Source organism: Cataglyphis hispanica, chromosome 12 (genome assembly GCF_021464435.1).
Source record: "Cataglyphis hispanica isolate Lineage 1 chromosome 12, ULB_Chis1_1.0, whole genome shotgun sequence".
Taxonomy (NCBI): domain Eukaryota; kingdom Metazoa; phylum Arthropoda; class Insecta; order Hymenoptera; family Formicidae; genus Cataglyphis; species Cataglyphis hispanica.
The window spans coordinates 6,666,909-6,688,370 of record NC_065965.1 but is presented as its reverse complement, the minus strand read 5'-3'; the positions used below and the strand labels follow the sequence as shown (position 1 = coordinate 6,688,370).

The 21,462-nt window shown below is 33.6% G+C and overlaps 2 protein-coding genes across 19 annotated transcripts in view; one reads left to right on the top strand and one right to left on the bottom strand.

The window, feature by feature from the left end:
• The window catches only part of LOC126853442 (phosphatidylinositol-binding clathrin assembly protein LAP), a 31,786-nt gene extending 13,089 nt beyond the window's left edge, over nucleotides 1-18,697 (top strand). The window contains exons 2-19 of one of the 16 annotated variants that reach the window (XM_050599210.1): nucleotides 1,689-1,831; nucleotides 1,908-1,983; nucleotides 2,904-2,918; nucleotides 3,372-3,474; nucleotides 3,564-3,772; nucleotides 3,890-3,996; nucleotides 4,076-4,117; nucleotides 4,639-4,733; nucleotides 6,433-6,553; nucleotides 6,675-6,788; nucleotides 6,931-7,072; nucleotides 7,208-7,297; nucleotides 7,845-8,642; nucleotides 9,509-9,629; nucleotides 9,924-10,032; nucleotides 10,470-10,604; nucleotides 11,545-11,838; nucleotides 12,788-18,697. In XM_050599210.1, coding sequence (XP_050455167.1) covers nucleotides 1,689-1,831; nucleotides 1,908-1,983; nucleotides 2,904-2,918; nucleotides 3,372-3,474; nucleotides 3,564-3,772; nucleotides 3,890-3,996; nucleotides 4,076-4,117; nucleotides 4,639-4,733; nucleotides 6,433-6,553; nucleotides 6,675-6,788; nucleotides 6,931-7,072; nucleotides 7,208-7,297; nucleotides 7,845-8,642; nucleotides 9,509-9,629; nucleotides 9,924-10,032; nucleotides 10,470-10,604; nucleotides 11,545-11,829 — 2,705 coding nt within the window. In that variant the 3' untranslated portion in view covers nucleotides 11,830-11,838; nucleotides 12,788-18,697. Of the gene's footprint in view, nucleotides 1-1,688; nucleotides 1,832-1,907; nucleotides 1,984-2,046; nucleotides 2,084-2,903; nucleotides 2,919-3,371; nucleotides 3,475-3,563; nucleotides 3,773-3,889; nucleotides 3,997-4,075; nucleotides 4,118-4,638; nucleotides 4,734-6,381; nucleotides 6,554-6,674; nucleotides 6,789-6,930; nucleotides 7,073-7,207; nucleotides 7,298-7,844; nucleotides 8,643-9,508; nucleotides 9,630-9,923; nucleotides 10,033-10,465; nucleotides 10,605-11,544; nucleotides 11,839-12,787 lie in introns of those variants that run through there. The other 15 variants (XM_050599206.1, XM_050599209.1, XM_050599204.1 and 12 more) reach the window with 15 other exon arrangements.
• LOC126853434 (xanthine dehydrogenase/oxidase-like) overlaps nucleotides 18,413-21,462 on the bottom strand; it is an 86,348-nt gene continuing 83,298 nt past the window's right edge. For all 3 annotated transcript variants that reach the window (XM_050599184.1, XM_050599182.1, XM_050599183.1), the window contains 5 exons: nucleotides 21,221-21,351; nucleotides 20,602-20,860; nucleotides 20,381-20,477; nucleotides 19,943-20,053; nucleotides 18,413-19,388 (listed from right to left, as the gene is read on the bottom strand). In XM_050599184.1, coding sequence (XP_050455141.1) covers nucleotides 19,312-19,388; nucleotides 19,943-20,053; nucleotides 20,381-20,477; nucleotides 20,602-20,860; nucleotides 21,221-21,351 — 675 coding nt within the window. In that variant the 3' untranslated portion in view covers nucleotides 18,413-19,311. The remainder of the gene's footprint in view (nucleotides 19,389-19,942; nucleotides 20,054-20,380; nucleotides 20,478-20,601; nucleotides 20,861-21,220; nucleotides 21,352-21,462) is intronic.

Genomic DNA, 21,462 nt, shown 5'->3' with positions numbered 1-21,462 from the left:
CTTTCTTATCTATAATATAATTTTGTATAGTAATTTTATATATATATATATATATATATATATATATATATATATAATTATATGTAATTTTTATACGTAATTTTGGATAAAAACATCTTATTAATCATTAGTTTAAATTATAATTATGTGTGGGATGAAAATAAAAATATATATCCATTTCTTCTATTTTATATTATTTTTATATATTTTTGAGGGTTATTATTAGGTTACATCTGTATATAATAATTTAATGACATTTAATCGTGCATTATGATTATTAAATCGATTAATTTACTACGCGAAAAACTAATACGAAAAAGAATGATGATAAGAATTGTATGAATTCTGAATCATCCGATTTCCTTGAATCATCTGAATCATCTGAATGCTGAAAGTTTCTGCTGGAAATTCCATGTGAAAATTACGAAAAATCTTTTACACGATTAATCATGTCGATATATATAATCTGGAATAAAATGATTTTATCAGGTTTTTTTTCTATTTTGTTTTTCAGATTTTAGAATAAAATCCGTGGATTTACTTTAGAAATCACATTCGTCGTAAGGATGTCAAATATGTCAAAATATTCACAAAAGCATGAAAATATCATAAACAGTTCTACTATTTCTTCTGAATATCTGTGCAAAATCTGAGTACAATTCTTTTAACGATTTTGAAATTATTTAAATTTAAATTTACTATTGATTCTTATGGAAAATCGCATATTATAGCACTTATTGATAAATTTGGCAAAGAAAAACATTGCTAACAAAATGAAAATTTTTATATATATTAAGAAAACTCTAATAAATATTTACACAAAACTTGAATCAGATTTACTTGCACGTTTAAAAATTATTTTCTAAAATTTGTAGAAAAATATCTGTCTCTCTCTTTTTTTTTCCTGCAAATCACTCATTTTTTTTTATTTCTTGCAGTTGATTTCAGGGGATATTCTCGATTAAAAGTTTTTGTCATAAATTAAGAAAAATATTAATTACAACTATTTTATTTTATAAAGATGTTAAAAACCATATTATTTTGTGATACTTTACTTTCTTATAAACCGGATTCATTTATTTAATTTTTCAAATATATAAACATAAGAAATTTTTTTTTTTTTTTTTTTTTAAATTTAATTTTGATGATTTTTTGCTATTGTTCAGTCAAAATATCCTTAATCAAGTCTTTTATTTATAATGATATAATGTTTTGTATTGAGTTCAGAATAGAGATAAAAGAGGTCGATGATTTTTAATTATACTTAATAAATCATTACACTAGATTGCTGTTATTTTACCCGCGATTCGGAAATTAATTCGCTTTTACTTCGCACTTTCACGTATAATTGTTGAACACATTCATAAAAAACGAATGTATAAAAATTTATTCTTATTAAATTTTCAACTTGTAAGACGAGACGAAACGACACGCATTTACAAGAGATTCTCACAACACAATACTATCATCGCTGACGATGATTGTGAATCATACAATCATAGTATGTAAATTGCAATGTAATCTTATAAAGTGGAGGTCAGTGCCTTTTATTGTGGATTGCATTGTGATGCAAGATTTCCTCTAAGAGTCGAGAGTTGCACGAGAGATTGGCCGATTTCGAGAAAATATTTCCAACATTGTTAAACACGCCAAAAATGATAACCATCTTTCTTCCTCTTTCGTTTCAGATTTAATCCATTGCACGAATGAGCCGAACGTCTCCATACCGCAGCTCGCTAATCTCCTGATAGAACGCTCGCAGAACACAAACTGGACGGTGGTCTTCAAAGCTCTGATCACCGTGCATCACATGATGTGTTACGGCAATGAGGTAATTACCCTTTTTCGTTTTCGTTCGAATTGCGAGACGCCAGTGTATCCTTCTAAAATAACTTTTCTGTTTGCAGAGGTTCACACAGTATCTCGCCTCCAGCAATAGCACGTTTCAGCTTAGCAATTTTCTCGACAAGAGCGGCGTACAAGGTGATTATTTCACGATCGCATCAATGGGGGCTTTGCGTTTCTTGGGATGTCGCAAGATGTTTCGGAATTGGACGGAAAATGATGACACGTAACGTTATTCGTTCCTACATTTAGAGCAAATAATATTCCATCATTATTTATTCATATCTCTTAAAAGTCTTAACGCATAGAAAAAATGAAACTTATTTTAGGAAATTGCATCAAAAAATTTTTAAAATATTTTCTTTTTCTGGAGTTTTGAACAAAAATATCTGATAGGCTCAGGGAATTTTTGTACAAGATTTTAATAGATACGCTGAATATATTAAGGTTCAATATTTTTGTTACGAATGATTGGCTGCAAATTTTACGTGTTTATTTTCTGTCAATTCTGCGGCATCATGTATGGAAAAAAAAAAAAAACTGCTCTTCTGACAATACATCATTTAAAATTTTAAAATGAGTTTTCTTCACTTGAAGAGCGGAAGATTAACATTTATTTTTGTATTAACAAAACCATCGCGAAGATCGCAGCACGAACCGCATGGCTTTTCGCACATTCGCGGTACATTCAGTTAAATGCTCGTGTGTCGATATTCGAGCGAACTGATTTAATATGCACGCGTCGCATGAAAAATTGCAACATGTCGTAATTTGAATAGCTAATTGCGGACACCTCGACGCCGAGAGTATGTTTACGAGACGTGAATTCGATTAAAGATCACTACACATCGATCATTGAGACACTTAGATAACAATTATGATTTTTTTTTAAACGACGAGAACTCTTTCCACGCGTGAATTTTTTTTGTCTCGCTAACGTGCTCGCATCGTGTAGCTATCATCTATATGGAAAATGCGAATCTTTCTCTTTTCCATGTGTCTGAACCTGTATACGATTTACTAACCTGGACTAACTTTCTATCTCTTCGGACACGAAGCAGGAATACGCGTGGGTGAGTTTTAATCACATAATTGAACATAAGTAAAACACATTTCTTTCTCTTGTTCTTTGTTAATGTACTAATGTTGCTTTGTGGTTTTATATACACTTTCGATTTTAAATTTTTGAAACTAAAAACAAAAAATTTTTCACGCGTTAACTTTAATAAATGTACATGTGTATATGTTTGCATCAATTGATATATGTTGTAAATTAATTACGCTCAACGTTATAAATTTATAATTACATATTTGATAAAAAAATTATTTTCAATCGGCTCCGACACGCATGCTTATATAACTTTATAAAATTAATGCAATCGCATCTCTCAGGCATATATTGCCGACTTTCTAATTTCACTTTTACGCATTGTTGCGTCGCACTGCCTATTAGTGCTTTTATTATGTCTCCACGGAACGTAAACAGAAATGAATAATTGCCGTTTTTTTTTCTCTGCATCGATCAGGATATGACATGTCGCCGTTCATCAGGCGATACGCCAAGTATCTCAACGAGAAGGCCCTCTCCTACAGGACAGTAGCGTTTGACTTCTGCAAAGTAAAGCGGGGGTATGTGCTAAGAGTCATTATCATAATTTATTTTACTATTTACATTTAGAGCGAGAAACTTAATCTTTATTACGTAATCAATGTTGTAGGAAGGAGGACGGTACTTTACGCACAATGAACGCCGAGAAACTCCTGAAAACTTTGCCGGTACTGCAGTCCCAACTCGACGCGCTACTGGAATTCGATTGCACGGCTAACGACCTCACGAATGGCGTCATAAACATGGCCTTCATGCTCCTCTTTCGAGATCTTATCCGGTTATTCGCCTGTTATAATGACGGCATCATTAATCTGTTAGGTAACGCAGTATATTCGCTTTTCCTATTTGCGTATAATAAATGCATATTCGAAGATGGATGGAATAATTAATCGAATAAATCTCTAATCGGACGATTGCGATTGTGATCTTTTTCAGAAAAATATTTTGACATGAACAAGAAACAATGTCGGGACGCTTTAGATCTCTACAAAAAGTTCCTCATACGTATGGATAGGGTCGGAGAATTTCTGAAAGTTGCGGAAGTAAGTTATACATATGATTTAAACATAAAAACGGCCGATAACATTAAGTTGACATAACTGAGCGTATTTATTTTTACAGAACGTCGGCATCGATAAAGGTGACATACCAGATCTAACGAAGGTACGTGAGTTTACCATACCATTCATTATCTCTTTATCTTATAATAATAACAATAATAATAATAATAAGGATCTATTTAATTATCTGTACATAAATATCGGTTATCATTTTGAAGAATAATTAACAATGAGCGAAGAAAAATATGTAGCCAATCGATAAAGTAATATTTTCGTTTGTTTCTTCCCATTGTACATTACTGACAGGTAATAACATCACTGATTATTTTAACGAGGTAGAGTTAGTGTGATCTAGTATAGAACAGCATAGAGATAATTGGCGATATTTATTTTGGTAGATTTTGTGAGTCAATTTTATGTCAATTACTCTTTTTTATCAGAAATTTATAGTATTTTCTAAAAATATTTATATAAAACTCACGAAATCTTCTGAAAATAAATGCATGAGTTTTAGCGCAGAGAAATATTTTCCAACTCAAATGCACAGCTGATTTATTCTATCTTGCACCTCACTCGACAATTCTAATGAAATGCTTTATGAATGACTGGCAAATTGTTTTTTAGGCACCGAGTAGTTTATTGGACGCCTTAGAGCAACATCTTGCTTCTTTGGAAGGAAAGAAGGGTTCCGCCGCGAACACGCCGACGCAATCAGCAAGGTATTTCTTTTCCCCTTTTTTATTCGATTCATTTAAATTTCACATAATGATCGATGTAGGAATAATTTTAAACGTCCTTACGTTGAATGCTATCAAAATCGATATACTTCTCCTTTTCTACTTTTCCCAAAATCCATCGTTTTCGTCTCATTGTACATTTTTTTAAGATCAGAAACTTTCTTCTATACCCATCTCTACGAGCTTCTTAATACGAGTATCTGAACAAAATATGTTTATCGCACATGCACATGCATAAGAATTATGACGCAAAATTGTATTTGTTTATCTTGAATATCATAACTTCCCAATTAACCCATTATTAAACCCATAACTTCCTAATTAACTCATTTTAAAAACCCATACATAAAAACGCTAAATATCTATCATGTTCTTTTTAAGTAAATGTTGTAAGAAGTCTTGCACAATATTTTTGGAAAATTATATCTTTTTTGACAGTTATCTTTCAATTTACAAAGTTTGTCGATGGTATCTTCTGGATACTTAAGGTTAATTTTTGCCAATGACATTTGACATTTTTTTAGTTGTACATAGAATTTATTTTTGTATTCTAATCCAGTTAAACTATTCATGCTATGTCTCAAAATTTTTGGTATTTGATTTTTACATATATATATATATATATATATATATATATATATATATATATATATATATATGTATGCGTGTATGTATTTTTCGTCGAAAATCGTAATTTTTACATTATCCAATTTTCCGCTTGTGTATATTGCATGAAGAAACTTATTATCTGTTTAGATAATTGAAGTAGATTCCCTATAGTTTTATTGATATAAATTATTAAGCACGCTATAAATACATTGTCTTAATTATAATTGCGATTAACTCAGCGAGTAAATCAATAATTTAATAGTATCGCTTATATATATAAATAATGGAATAATATATTAATTAATGGTAAAATTTATTAAATATAAAATTATATTTTTGTTTTTTTGTGATAGATTAAATTCTTATATAGATTAGATTTAACAGTTTGAATTGAGATATACATCGTCAATTATTGAAATAATTGTCTTAAAATTTGTCTTAAAATAAAGAATGTATTATGTCATGTTTTAATGCACATGTATTTATCTGTACAAAATGGCTTTTTTATTATTGTAGCAAGTTCAATTTCACTCGTAATAATATATAAAATAATTTTGAGCGATATATATATATTTACATATTAATGTATCATGTAATATAATTTGATTTGGTACGCAAGCTTGACGCTACTTTTCACTACAAAAAGTAGAACATCAATAAATGCATGTGTATATAGATATATAGTAAAAAATCGGAGAGCGAAATAGCGAGTGAAAAAAGAGAGAGAAAGAGAGAGAGAGAGAGAGAGAGAGAGAGAGAATGTATATGAATGGATAATGCACACTATGCATTTCTACGCGCATTGTTACATCTATACGTACTACACCGTTTGTCTTTTTGTTTTTTTGTTTGTCTCTCTTCTCCTTTGTTTTCAATTATCAATTTTCCTTTACGCTCCTCTCTCTCGCCACATTTTACGAACTCGTTGAGAAACGGACTTTCCGTATTCTTCTTGTCCGTCCTCTTTTTCTTCCGTCCAATTGACACCACACATCTCCGACATCCTATCATCGCCCAAAAGCAGCAATAGAACCAATGTAAAGTCGGGAGTGTCCGCCCTGTCTTCCACCAGTAACGCGTTCGGAACAGTAGCCAGCAATGCGCGACTCGACCAAACCGGGAACGGCCATATCGACGAGGCACTGCGACAGCAAGCACTTGCAGAAGAGGAAGCCGCCATGAATCAATACAAGGTATTAGGCAAATTATAAATTATTAATCATTGTATTTAATTCAAAGAAAATTTATATTTAATTGAAAGAAAATTTTAATTTTAAATGGATGATACTGAGATTTTCAATGTATGTATTACAGGCAAAAGTACAATCGCCATCGAGTACTAGCACAAATCCTTTCCTCAGTTCACCAACCAATAATGCCAATCAACCTATCGTGGATTTGTTTGGTACAGCAATGTCCGAAAATCAGGTATATAATTATATATATATATATATATATATATATATATATATATGTATATATATATATATATATTTTTTTTTTTTATTTGACTAATGGTTCATATAATGCAATTCCCATTTGCCACGATAATCGATTACTTGTGTTGCAGCAACAAGTTTCGCAAAAGGCGTCGGATGATCTGCTGCAACTGGCGGGAAATCCGTTTGCGAACATGTTCGGGGCGCCGCAACCGGCCGCACCGGGCACGCAATCTGCCAGTCAGAACAACATGTGGATGAGCAACGGTACTGGTGAGCACAGCATATAAGTTTCGACATTATAGTCCCGATCATCGCTGCTTCTTTTGATCACCGCGCTTGATTATGATATGTTCTCCTTTGGTTTTCATTTTCTTCCATTTTCCATCTTTTTTTCTTTTCTTTTAGGTTTCGCGCCAGCTGTGCCACCAGCAAATAATAACTTTGTTACAGATAACAACTTTTCCTCCGTATTCGGAAATCAGGATCAGCAATCTAGTAAGTGCTTATTAATTTAACGCAATAAGCAGAGATTATACATATATAAGCGCATTCATATACGATTGAGATTCTGTGCATCTTTATTTTCCTTTTCTGTCATCTGTACATTTTTTCTCTTCTTTTTGTCGTAGAATTTTTGCGGCCATTTTTATGATACTTTTGCATCATACATCTTATACTTTAGATACTTGGAACGCGCCTGAGCAATCACACATGTCGTTTAATGCTATGGGCAAAGATGTGTCGAATGAAACAGCGTTTATACTGTTATGACAATATTTTATTTTAATAGATAATAATGATAAGTAGTATATTTTCTTTATATGTATTATTCTTTCTTTAAATGTGAAATTTTTGATAAGCGCTGATTATTCGATACATTCTCCGAATATATATCTCTTCTTCTTGGTCTCTCTGTAACTAACGTATTAACGGGTCACCGTATAAAAATCGCAAGGCATTTTTCATTGTCATTGAATCGCTGTTCGAATGTGAGAACGGAAGAAAAAGCTAACTTATGCACCTTGATCACTTTCTGCGCAAGCTGGCGTCCCAGGAACGGCCGCGTCCGTACCTAATCCCTTCATGTCCGATTTCCCGTCCCTCGGTACCGCCGGCAGTCAACAGACGGCGACAAACGCGGGCGCCTTCGGGTTCTTCGATCAAAACGCCGGCGGTGTTGTTGGCGGCAATGCGATGAATGAATCAGCACATGCAGGAACAACAACAACAACAGCGCCAGGCGGAGACCTCTTCAGTGCCGGTCAGGCGGATCTCTTCGCGGGGGGCGACGGGTCCGCCGCGATGCTGAAAACTGCTACAAATAGCGACGGGGACGCCGCGGCGGCCGAGGTGGTAGCGTCGACGGCGCCTTCAACCGTCGGCAAGATATCCTCTACTGCCACGCCGCCACCTAGACCACCGCCACCCGCGACTGCCGTTGCTGCTGCAAACGTTGGTGATGTACCGCGTGCACTATCTCCGACCATTAGCGGTGTCGGCGGAGTGTCACATGGTAGACCAGCGGCAGCGACGGCGGCGGCCCCAGGCCCCCCCGCTAACAAGAGCGCATTCGACGATCTCAACGACAGCATTCGCATGGCACTGGGCGGGTCTCCGTCGCGTCCAGCGCCGATGATCCAGCAGCAAGCTGCGATGACCGCCCAGCAGCAACCGCTGCAACAACAAATGCCGCCGGCGGGTGCCGGTATATTCAGCGGTATGAACGACGCCGCCGGGCAACAATCCATGATGGCCGGCGCGCCGATGGTCGGCTACGGTATTCCTACCCAAGCCCAAGTCCCCGTGGGGTACGGCTCGCCGGCAAAGCAGCCGATGTCAGGTGACGGGAATGCCTAAACTAACCCACGCTAATTGCACGAGTGTCGCGTATTTGTTGTTTTTTTTTTGTCCAAGTTTTATCAATTTTTTTTAGCCTTTTTGCGCCAGCACGGTATGGCATATTTTGAACTATATAAAAATCTATAATAACTGGGAAAAATATGTGTAGATTTAAGATACGTCTTTTGAATACCTATTAGATATTTTTTGTACATTGTTTAGGAAATCGCACGTTTGATTTACGTATACTTTGTTGGAGCGGTAAGTTGTATCGAATGTTTATGTTTAGAGACTGTAAGAACGTAAGATAATTGTGATGTAATTTTAGCCATTTGCGCACACAAATAGATAAACGTATTTGTGTTTTGTTTATATCATTTTAGACAATTGTAAAAATTACTGAAGAAAGATAGATAATTACATCACTCTAATTAATCATTTATATATTCATAGAACGCGCGATAACCTTTATTATGTATCAATATAATTGTTCTACTTTATTAGTTTATAATTTAATTATGATAATCTGCATGCTGAGGAGTAATTGTACAATGCAAACATAATTTTATATTATTCCTCTTAGAAGCTTTGCATGCTGCTATTGAGAGATTTTGCGACGGTAGCTTTTTTAGAAATTAAGTTTTATTTATTTATTTATTTTTTTTATTAGAAAATACATTATTTAAAAATTATGCTTTTATATTTTATAAATTTAAGTAAATTGCACAATATATTTTCACAAAATCTTTATTTGCTTTTTATTGTATATTTGGAGAGCTTTGCCTGTCATAGATGTTGCTTAGAATTTCTAACAATTTTTTGATGCCGATGTGATGATGAATTAATTTTGAATTAATATTATTTCAGCCGCGGGGCAAACAGTTAGCGCAGCTACCACTGGCAAGGTTTTGACCGGAGACTTAGACAGCAGTCTTGCTAGCCTTGCGCAAAATTTGACCATCAATAAGAGCGGACAACAGCAAGTAAAGTAAGTGTGACCACACTTTTATATATACAAGGATCTCAATAAATTATTGATTGAAATGCCCTCGCATCTGCAGATAATTCTATTTAGAATACGCGATGTAAAATTCACTTTCATAAATTTTGTCAAAATGATATATATTTATAAAGATAATAATAATAAGAATAATAATAAAACCATAAATAATTTTTTTGCAATGATGATATAGATCATAATGTAATGTGTCCAAGATTGGATTTATGTACACAGCTTGTAATATTTTTGACAGAATTAACAAATATTCTTTTTTTTTTGCAGAGGAATGCAATGGAACTCACCGAAGAACGCCGCGAAAATAGGTGGTTCAGCTGGCGGATGGTCACCTCAGCCAATGGCAGCTACCACTGGTGCTGGATATCGGCCCATGGTGAGTTTTAACGTTTTCTTCTTTGGTCTTCATAAAATATTCCCAGCACGCTTCTTTTGATTGTTGGTACACAAGAATACACGCACATATACACATCATCGTTGTTATGCATTATTTTCGAAAAAACAACTATCTAGTATCTGATAAAATGCATTATAAAATGTATATTTCCGATGCAGATTCATAGATTATTTTTGCTGTTTGTTTCTCACGGGATTATTTCAATGTTATCGCCTCCACATGCCGTGAAAATTCTTTATCACGCGGTCCAATAAATTATTTTAGCTCATTAGCGGCGTGCTAAGTACGTAGTGTCACGTAGTACCCTTTAGCTCTTTCTGTCTAAGCCAGTAAATTTATTATTAAATCATCGTCCGTCGTGGGACTCTCTCGCGCTCTGCGTAATACCATAACGAAGTAATTTTCTCGTCAGTTAGCACCCTTTAGGTGAGTGTGATGCATGCACACCGGCATATGGCATGTTACCGGCTGTGTTACAGGGCCAAGGAATGACGCAACTTCTACCTACAACTACCACCACTATGGGCTTCCCTTCGCAACCTGCGATGATGGTAAGTCCCACGAGATCACGAGCGTCTTTGTTTCGACGAACGAGTCTTGTTTAACATGATAAAGCATCAAATTCGTCATCATAATTCACCACACTAGATCATAAAACTGTACAAGAATATGTGTACAAGAATAATGTGTGATAACACAAATTGTCACTAACTTTCGTCAATAATTGTCATTTGTATTATACATCTATCATTGTACTCTCTACTTTCTATTGAAGCGACAAAGTCGTCGGAAGATAACGTTCCAACTCGACACTCAAACACTTCATTGCGTTTCCTCGCATTGTATGCTTGTGCAAAGATATGTAATCCTTGGTGCACGCGTTTCTCGAGAATGTAGTAGATAGTTTATCGCAGTGATTTATATTTTTGCAGATTGGTTTGAGATTTGTTTATTTGCATACGTTGGCTGTAATTTGCTTGACATTATGATCCTTAATGTAGACAATGTAGACAAGTTGATGATAAACGTTTGTTACTTACATGTAGGTAACATATATATACATAGTATCAGAATAGATTAGATTAAGCTACATTGTATTTTTCTAGAGATTCCTCTTGCAAATGTAAACCGAAAAAAAATCTCAAGGGAGAGTGATCTGTTTGGAAAAAATGTATTTAGTGTATAGAATACTTATATTTTATCTTATTCAATATTCTCTTTTTCATTTGACGACGTATGCAATATTCTGTCCAATGTTAGTGCAATTAAAATCGCTTCCAGAATACTTTATAAGATAAAATAAAGTTTAAATATTTTTTTTTCCAGTCAGCATCTAAATTGTTATCATCCAACTCTAGTCTGATTATAATATCGATTAATTAGTTATATTTTGACAAGATATTTTTTTATTAAGAAAAACATTTAACTTTGCAGGCACATTGCTTCCTTTTGTACATACGTCTTATTTCTCTCGCTCTCTGGTGTCTGTAGGGTATGCAAGGTATGCCGATGGGCATGCAGGGTATGCAGGGCATGCAGGGTATGCAGGGTATGAGGCCGATGATGTGTACTATCCCAGGTGCTTCCGCCGGCGGCGGCGGTATGATGGTTGCGGGAGGAGCTGCGCCGATGATGGCTATGCCCGGCGCAAATCCCATGATGACTGGTCCTAATCTGCAGCAGCAACAACAGCCGCAATCTCAGCCTCAAGCCGTTGTTGCACCCGCTCAGCCACAAGGCAATGCAGTTCAACTCGATCCCTTTGGTGCTCTGTGAAGGGATTAGGTACCTATTCTCATTTACCATTTCTGCTTCATTCGTTATCGCCAAGGATCTTGTAGCATATAATGAAACGATCCATGATAGGAATCTGTGACGACTAAAGTTCGTCTTTTTTAGTTCCCGAAATCCGTGCATCGGGGTTGAACTTTATTTCAGGGAGCAGATTTTATTAGATACTCTCTATTTTAGGCATTGGATCTTTAATTTTGTATATACATATATATATATATATATATATATATATATATATATATATATAAGTGATGTTCATATTTCTTTTCGAATGATTTGAGTGGGTGTCGTTATGAAGCCAAGCTAATAATGTACAGTAATCTCTTTGTGACTTACGTCTGTATTTGTAATCAGTAATGAGTATCATGTAACATTTAATGCCAGCATTTCTAAATTGTTAACTTTTATTTGGTTTTTGGATGTTCTATAACGTGAAACAAAATTTCATCTATAATTTTATTTATTCAGCGAATCGTAAATATAATTATCATAATTATAATAATTAAATTGTTCTTTAAATATCATAATTATATCATTTATTATATCAAAAATTTTATGCATTTTTTGCTCATGATAAAATCAATGTAAAAAAAATTTGCAGAGTCAAGATTATATACGTGATATAATCTTGACTCTGCAATTCTTTTTTACATTGATCTTTATCGTGAATTACAAGTCTGAAATGAATTTTACAATGAACGAGATCTGGCTGTTCTGTATTACTAATAATGCACGCGTTCATCTTTTCTTCATCTCTTATGCAACTCTTATTATCAATCTGATGCTACTGATATCACTCAAAAATTAACGCTATCTCGATAGTCATGTAAATAGCTGTCTTTGTATATAAAAGGAAAAATAGATATGTGGACGTTGTGTCATAATTATAGACGCGGTATCGCGTCTATGTATTAAAGCAAACTACCAATAATTGTTCCAGGATTTCAAATGGAATTAAGAAGACGGAGCGGAGTTTTGTAAATATCATGTAATATGCCTAGAAAGAGAAAAGAAACAAGGATAATGTGTCTCGCTTATTTCCGTTAAGCTTGACCCGATCACGATCTTGAATCATTGATTGTCTTGAATCGTTTCACTGTGAAATATGATCGGCAAATTGTATCATACTTCCTGTAATATGCTCACCGAGCAACATGCAGCACGCATTACTCCAATATAATGTATGGTTTTCCGTAAGCATTGGTTGTGGTTAAAAATATGTCGTTTAAACGAATATCTATCTCTCTTCTGGAGGAGTCAACAAAGAGCGATCGAATCTGAATTTCTTAACTTCAACCAATGTTTGTGGGACACATATAAAACACGTAGAGGCGTTTTTTTCGCCTTGTAAATCCGTAGCAGGGCATAAATTATGTAGCTTAGATGAATTAGTTGTTCCGGACGCGAGTTGCGTTTAGAATGACACGAACGTGCGCGTGTGCGGTGAATATCTTCCTGATGAGGATGAACTGTGATAGTATTGCGCTCGTATTAGTAAGTGCAACGAGAAGCGCAGTTTTTCTTCATTGATACGTCAAGCAAGCCTATTATCGAAGATGCATTTTCTAAGTTCGATGAAGAATTTCCGTAATTACATAGCGATATTTAGGTAAAGATTAATTTTTACGTTTGAAAAAGGAGAGGGGAGATTGTGTGTAAATGATGGTGCGTAAATTGACAAGAGCGCATGATAGATAAATAAATCGATAAAGAGCACTCCCGGTGGTTCGTCATGGTTCTAAACGTAATATCGCGTTAAATTATATACACACGTAGCTGACGATTGCACGTATACCAATGTTAATGTTTAAACCGATAAAAAAAGCGCAAAGCAGGAAAAATCGAAATAGAGATTCGCACATCAGGCACATATATCCTCGTTGTAATATAATATAATATAATATAATATCACAGAATTTTGTGAATGTATGGATATGTTGTTTCGGGACGGTGCGAAGAAGAGAGAGATAGAGTTTTGAGGCATATTCTTTTTCTGTCGAGAAAAGTATTAAATATTAAATACGATAAAAGATATACGATAATTATTATATATGTATATGTATATATATATATACACACTCATATACATATATATGAAACGAATAGGTGGACTCATTAAATGTTCTTTATCCGTGTACTGTTCGAGAATATCTTAATTAGATAATTAAATGAAGTATGTTAAAACGAATTAAGGTTACGCTCATACAAAATAATCACGAAATACAACAACGTGGATGTACGTGGTACTATTATGCAGTCAATATCCTATTGCGGTTGTTTCGTTTTGGGATTTTGTCGGCACACACTCACGATTCTCGTCAAATTATATAAATGTCGTCGTAACTGAGGAAATGAAAAATCTATCAATGTAGCATGTATATTGTATTTACGTATAATCGATCGATTATTTATCTGCGATTTTTCTCGCTCGAATGAACAAATGGATCGTGACTAAAACAGGAACGAATTAGACAAAAATTTGACGATATTTACGCAACATACGCATTACTAGTCGATGAAAGTCTGTTCGATTTTCGTTAAGGCCTCTCTCTCACACACACACATACACATACGTATATTACAGGATAATACTTTATGATAATGCATTATCGGTCGCAAATATTTGCCCTCATTTCTAGAATCTCCTCTAATATCTTTTTTTCGTATTTTCTTATTCATTTATCATTAATTCTGCATTGAGGACTAACACAAGACTGATTCTTCCAATGTCGATTAATTCTAGATTGACTAATCTTCCCCATTTTGTTTCTAGATCACAATATTCTATTAATACAAATAGTAATGAACAATTCAGATTACAATTAATGTTACAAATAATGTTAACCGACATTAGCGGAATCGGTCAATTATCGAGAGAGACTTTGGCTGGCGCGTTGTAGGTATTGAATTTTTCGCCGCGAATCTTTTCTATCATTGTTCTTTTTAAAGGTAACACATTATTGAATGTGTGAATCTTTCTCATTCTTCTCATCTCGATATTTTTATTTTTGCTGCGCGTACATATATACTTGATAAGCATAAATATAGATGTACATATATACACAGATATAGATGAAAAAAATTTTTCCGTGTTGTCTCGAAGGGAACGATATATATTATGTATATCTACAAAACCGATTTTTTTTGTGCGATGAGAAAAAATTTAATGAAACATCATTTCGGGCGGATGCAGATGCGAGGCGGAGGAAGCGGCCAGATATATCTTCGGGCTTAGTATCAACGAATCGCTTCCCTTCATTCGTCGATGTACATTTCCGTTCGTCCGCATTAGGTTCTGACTGCGCTCTCACTCTTTTCGCGAGCGTATCTTTTATAGAATATAATATAAACGTATAAGATCCTTCTTTTTCTGAGAGCGCACGTAACATTAAATTATCGCTGCTAGGACAGTTAGTTAGTTAATCTGTAAATCGGTAGCTTCGAAAGATCACGCGAGTTCTTCAAAGATAGCCCCGGTAGCTTTAGAATGCTCGAGTTGGTGGAAATTAATATCATTAAATATCATGTAATATACATTAATATAATTAATATTATGTAATATATATTTATATAATTATATATATATATTATAAATATATATATTTATATAATATATATTATAAATATATATATATTTATATAATAATATTATTATGTTAATATTGTTATATTATTAAATTATTTATCGGATAAGCAAGGACAAATTTTGTGTCGTTTAAAATATATAAAAAAAGAAAAATCTTTTTTTTAATAAAATTAGTCTTCTATTAAAATAATTAATCTCCTCTTGAAAAAAAAAATGTCTTCTCCTTGTTGTATAATATCGCTTCCAATCATTTTTTTCTTTATTTTTTCTCGATGAAAACCGACATATTCGTGTCTAAAGCTACCGGTGCCGCCGAGCGTAACAGGACAATATTACGTATATATGATTATCGTATTATAGAAAGATGTAAAACGAGATAATCCAACTATATTCTATCTCTCTCGCTGTAAACTAGTAAGATATTCTTGTCGCAACTTCTTATCGGCTCGCATAATTAATGTAAAACCTTTCGGCCGCGTAAGAATACATACACTGTATATTGTTAGTATTTATAGAATGGATCTTATATATTTATCGAGATTAAGACAGCCGATCGGTCCGACGAGCTAATAAAAATTTTATTCATTCCGGAAACGAGAAAGAGGGAGAGGAAAAAATGAAAAATCCCTGTGTATTGTATTTCCAACATATTTTCATCGCGATCTAATAGAGATGTCTTCTTGTTGCTCCAAGGACGGCTCATGCTTCTCATGTTTGCCCCGAAAAAACGAAAGAAAAAAAGAACTCGAAGTTTCCACAGGGAGAAATTTACTGTTATTTAGTTTTAACGTAATCTCATCTATGCTTGTATATGTATCATTGTAGTATATATATATATATATATATATATATATATATATATATATATATATATAGAGAGAGAGAGAGAGAGAGAGAGAGAGAGAGAAGAAAAAAGAAAAATTCTGAATTATAAGACGATAGTGAATAATTTAAATTCAGAATGCGAGAATTATTTCGAGACAAGCACAGACGTACAAACACCAGACGTACACGCTCATACACGATATATCGTGATATTAATCAAATGTCTCAAAAATTATTTAAGGAGAAAGAGAGAAGAAAGAAAAAGAGAGAGAGAAAGAGTCATATTATATTTTATAAAATTCAAAATATCTTTTTGCTCTATAATGTAAGATATAAGTTATAAAATTTATTCCAATACATCTCTGCTTATTCTTCTTCTTTTTCTTCTTTTTATCATACTAAAAAAAAAAAGAAAAAATGTATAGATTTTTTTTGAACATTCGATTGCAATTTTGTGAGTAACTGTAAGTAGAGGGACTAACTGTTGTCCAGTCGATTCATATTATACGATGCGTTTGGTAAAATTGAGACAAGTTCGTCATCAAAATCATTTATCTTGTGATTGTAATAATGATATTACGCGATGTATGCGTGTATGTATGTATATGTGCGTACTGCGTGATGTACTACTATCGTTGATTCGTGATGCTGATTATTAATAGCAGTGTTTGTACGATGACCCGCCGAGTGTCATCGTTAAATCGGTTTCAATAACAGGGCAGAGCGATATCTGTATCGTATGTGAGTGAGCGCGTAATGACGATAATGCCTTCTCGTTGTACAAATGTCGAGGAAAAGATGAAGAGGAAGAGAGAAAACCACAAAAATCGTAATATCACAATATCTTTCGCGGCATATATTTACATTAAGATATACACACACACATATAAATCAGCATAGTGTTTGCTGTAATAATAGACGAAAAAAAAAATGAAAGAATATGCATAGAGATCCGTAGATAATGTGCAAAGAAGATGATATATATATATACATATATATATATATATATATATATATATATATATATATATATATGTATGTATGTATGTATAAATATATATGGTCGTGTGTGTGCGACATGCAAAAAGTATAATCGAGTGGTGACTAGAGTCGCGATTTGGACGGGACTAAAATAAATCAAATGAATAGTTTAATTAGCATGAATTAGCAATTAATAGCATATAAATCTTATATAAAAAATTCTCATTTTATTTTATATATTTTTAATTAAATTACATGTATATGTTTCATACGGAATGTCTCAAAATCACGAGACGTCTTTTCGAATCAAGCTACAAAGAAAGAAATATAAAGTATATAAATATAATAATAATATTTCTTTTAGCTTTCAATTAATTTTAAATAATTTTAGAATTAGGTTCTATAATTACCAAGATATTTAAAGAAAATATATTTGCGCGAAGAAAATGAAAAATTTACAACTAGTTATAAATTTATCTTTATTGTAAATTTGGAAAACTTATATTCTATGGTTCTGGTAAAAATCCAACGTTCATACAAAAACGCAATCAATATGATTGCGTTACTTATTATAGCTATTATTTTTAAAGCATGCGCGTAATCGTCGCAATATCGATTTTTTCATTACACCACAATTGCATGAATAAGTGGAAAAAATGGAAGCTTCTGCAGAAATTCATGCGGAAACTCATTGTGTGTAGCATCGGTCTCGTCCGAGTCGCACGACTGCAGTCGTCACGGCCGGCTACTTTCTCGTGCTTGGCGGCTGTCAAAAACAAGCGCGAAATATATCACTATCCTCCATTCAAACAATAACGAAAGGGACCGCTCTACTTTCTATAGTGTACACGGCGTTTAAGGTAGCTTGCGACGATTATCAGATTAGAAAGATATATAAGAAGATAAAGGCGGCGTTGTTTCTCCGAGCGTTTGGTGTTCAGAGCTGAAGAAATCTTTACTTCCGTTTGTTTGCGACCAGCGTTATTAGGGACGAGAATGAGAGAGAACGGATGTTAAAAATGACAGATACATGTTTGTGCATCGCGGTACTATTTATCGGGGAGTAAAAAATCGATCTAATCTCGGAGAATCTGAATCTCGATGTTGTATAATCATCGCGAAAATTTTATTCTTATCCTATGTATTTAGAGGAATATATAAATAAGACACACGCTGCAGCATCGAAATTTTATTTCTTCAAGATTACATTCGGTCTTTTCAACTTTCGCTATTTATGCTTAATGGTATATTTGTTACGCGCGCGTTAAGAATTTTTAATTATTAAGGCTGCGCGCTCTGAGTTAAGTTTGGCATGTTTCTCCCCCTCGCGACACATGAATAGCGGTCTTGAGAATGGCGTGAGTGATGCCGTGGAAGGAACACATTCCATGTTTTTCTCCATTTTGCGGCGATGCACATTATACGTTAATTAAATGATTTTGCGAATCAAACCTCCGATATGCCATAATCTCGTTTCGTTCCGTTTTTTTATTCCTCAGCCCTTTTTCTCATCCACCCTCAAGTGCAAATAATGCAAATGATGTCAACGTGTTTATCGTTTGATGTCCGCGTATATACATATATACGATAATAATCGTTGCTAGATTCTCTTGAGATATATATATATATATATATATATATATATATATATATACTTATATTGAATTATTATTTATATATTTACGATTATTATTTCTCTCTCCGACATATACTTTATATTGTATGATCATTAATTACAAATTATACATCGCAAATCTGTTGTAATATTTACAATGTAGCACATCAATGGCGTAATAGAGAGTATTTATTGAAATTATTTACCATAAAACAGAAATTGTGTGCCTTAGTTATGTTAAAAGCCTGTTAACTAATCTAAATATATACATATTATTGCGCCGCTATTACCCTGAAACCTCTTGTATCGGCGAAACACGGATGTTAAAACGAATTGTCTTAGTCGTACAGAAGCGTCTAAATTTATTCTGATTAGAGAAAGAGAGCGATTAAAGAAAAGAACGACAATAATTATAGGATTTATTTTAAGCACCGTTTTATTCTCCCGCACGAACGAGTCAACTTTCACTTAACACCATATTGTCCTTGCTAGTTAAACTGTTTAAAAGTATACGTTCGTTGGTGTATGGTGCATCTGCAAAATTACGATAAAAATAATCGAATATATATCAATATAATAATTATAAGACTTTATATACAGGCTGAATCACACGCACTCTTAATTCTATGATAATTCTAGAATAATTTTTTTTTTATTTTTCGTTGCAAATGAAAACTGTTATATTATTCGTGACTATGAGTGATGCACATATCGTGAATAATATTCAAGTTAACGTAATCTTTGCATATAATAGTTTGGGAGAAATAATAAAGTGAAATTAATTAAATTGGAGAAATGTATCAATTATTTCTTCTAAATTATTATTTTTATTTTGATATATTGAAAAATTTATTAATATCAAATTAGGATCTTAAAGAAGAGAAGAAAAAAATATCAGAATGTGAAAAGCACAATTAAGAAAAAATTATTTTATTAATATAATAATGCTATTCGAAGAAATACAATCGCGAGATTAAATAATCTGCAAAGATTGTACATGTTGTATTCAGGTCACAAAGTAGGCGATTCACCCTGTACATTATCAAGTATACGAGTATACCGTTTATATTCTCTTGCTTAAAACTTACCCAATTGATACCAGTCATCCGTGTTTCCGGCATCCGCCCTGGCAGAGTTCAATGCATTGCGAATTGCAATTGGAATTACACAAGCCATGGCGAGCGGTGGTTCACCGGTCGCTATAAAGGGATATTCATGATTAATTGACAATCTTTAATCCTTTTAGGTCTGCGTTTTTTTTCATTTTTATCGCAAAGAATGCTCGAGACAAAATAGTTAACTTTTTAAGTTTTGCAATTCTGTTTAACTGTTGTATTAAATTTTTAAAATGCATTTTTTTTTTTTATTTTTTTTTTTTTTATTCTAATAGTTTCTGTATAGAGATTATTCAAAAACTCTAAAATTATGTGCAACCAGTATATAAAAAGAGAAATCAGATCTTCTCTTTTTAATAATAAATACAAATGCAAATTCGAAAGGATTAATGATTTGATTTCTGATCTTACCCTTTGAACGGAGGACACCAAGTACGTTGCTCGAGTTTTTAAGGAGAGATACGCGGAAATCAACGGGAATATCCTTTGCTCCCGGCGGTTTATAATTCTATAAAAAAATAGAATACTCGTGATAATTGAATCTCTCTTCTTTAAGACTCAATGAATTGCGGGAGGATCGCGTTTTGGAGATATTAGATGCGTTACCGAAACTTTCAATAAAGATTACGTACCCAAGTTCTATAATTTGTCAATGCTCCTGTTTTAGGATCGTACACCAGATCCTCGGAAGTCCAGTATCCCATTCCCATCACGAAAGCACCCTCCACCTGACCGACGTCGATCTCCGGACTTAAACTCATACCAGCATCCTCCATTAAGTCCACCCTATTGACAATATGCTGGCCGGTCAACAGGTCGATTTCGACCTCGGCGATGGTGACACCGTAAATTTTGTAAGGCTTAATTGTGTCATCCTGCGTGGGTGCGAACCTATCAAGGTAAGTGCGACGAATAATAAATAAACGAAGTGAGTGATGAGTGAGAATTGCCATACATATCATTTTACATTCTATAGATATGGAATTTAATATCACTTGATTCCGTCAAAATCGAGGACATTATTCCAATGATTATGTTGTTTCAATCAAAGAAAAAAGATATCGCTAATGAAATATTTATAAACTATATTCTTCATCAATTATTACAAAGAAAAAAAGATTAAATTTCTGTTGGATAATTGATGAGATAATTGCGCGACACGATGTTTTCGGAAAAAGCTTATATCAATCTGTGTACAATATTATCACTAAACTATATTAAAAATATCATTTAATGATGTGTGATGCTTACATATGTCGTGCGCATAAATCAACATCCTTTAAATATGCCGTCAAAACAAGTTCTTTCCAATTCGGATTTTTCAATTCTTTCTTGATCGGCTCGAGTCTCTTCAAAAGTTCTTTGCAGGCCTGAATCGTGGACTGAAATCGCACATCGGATCCGGTCATTATTAATCATTTTAATATTATTATTAGGATACATCGTATTATCTTTCGCGAAGCGTCGAAGATGACATGATGTGGATTAAATGA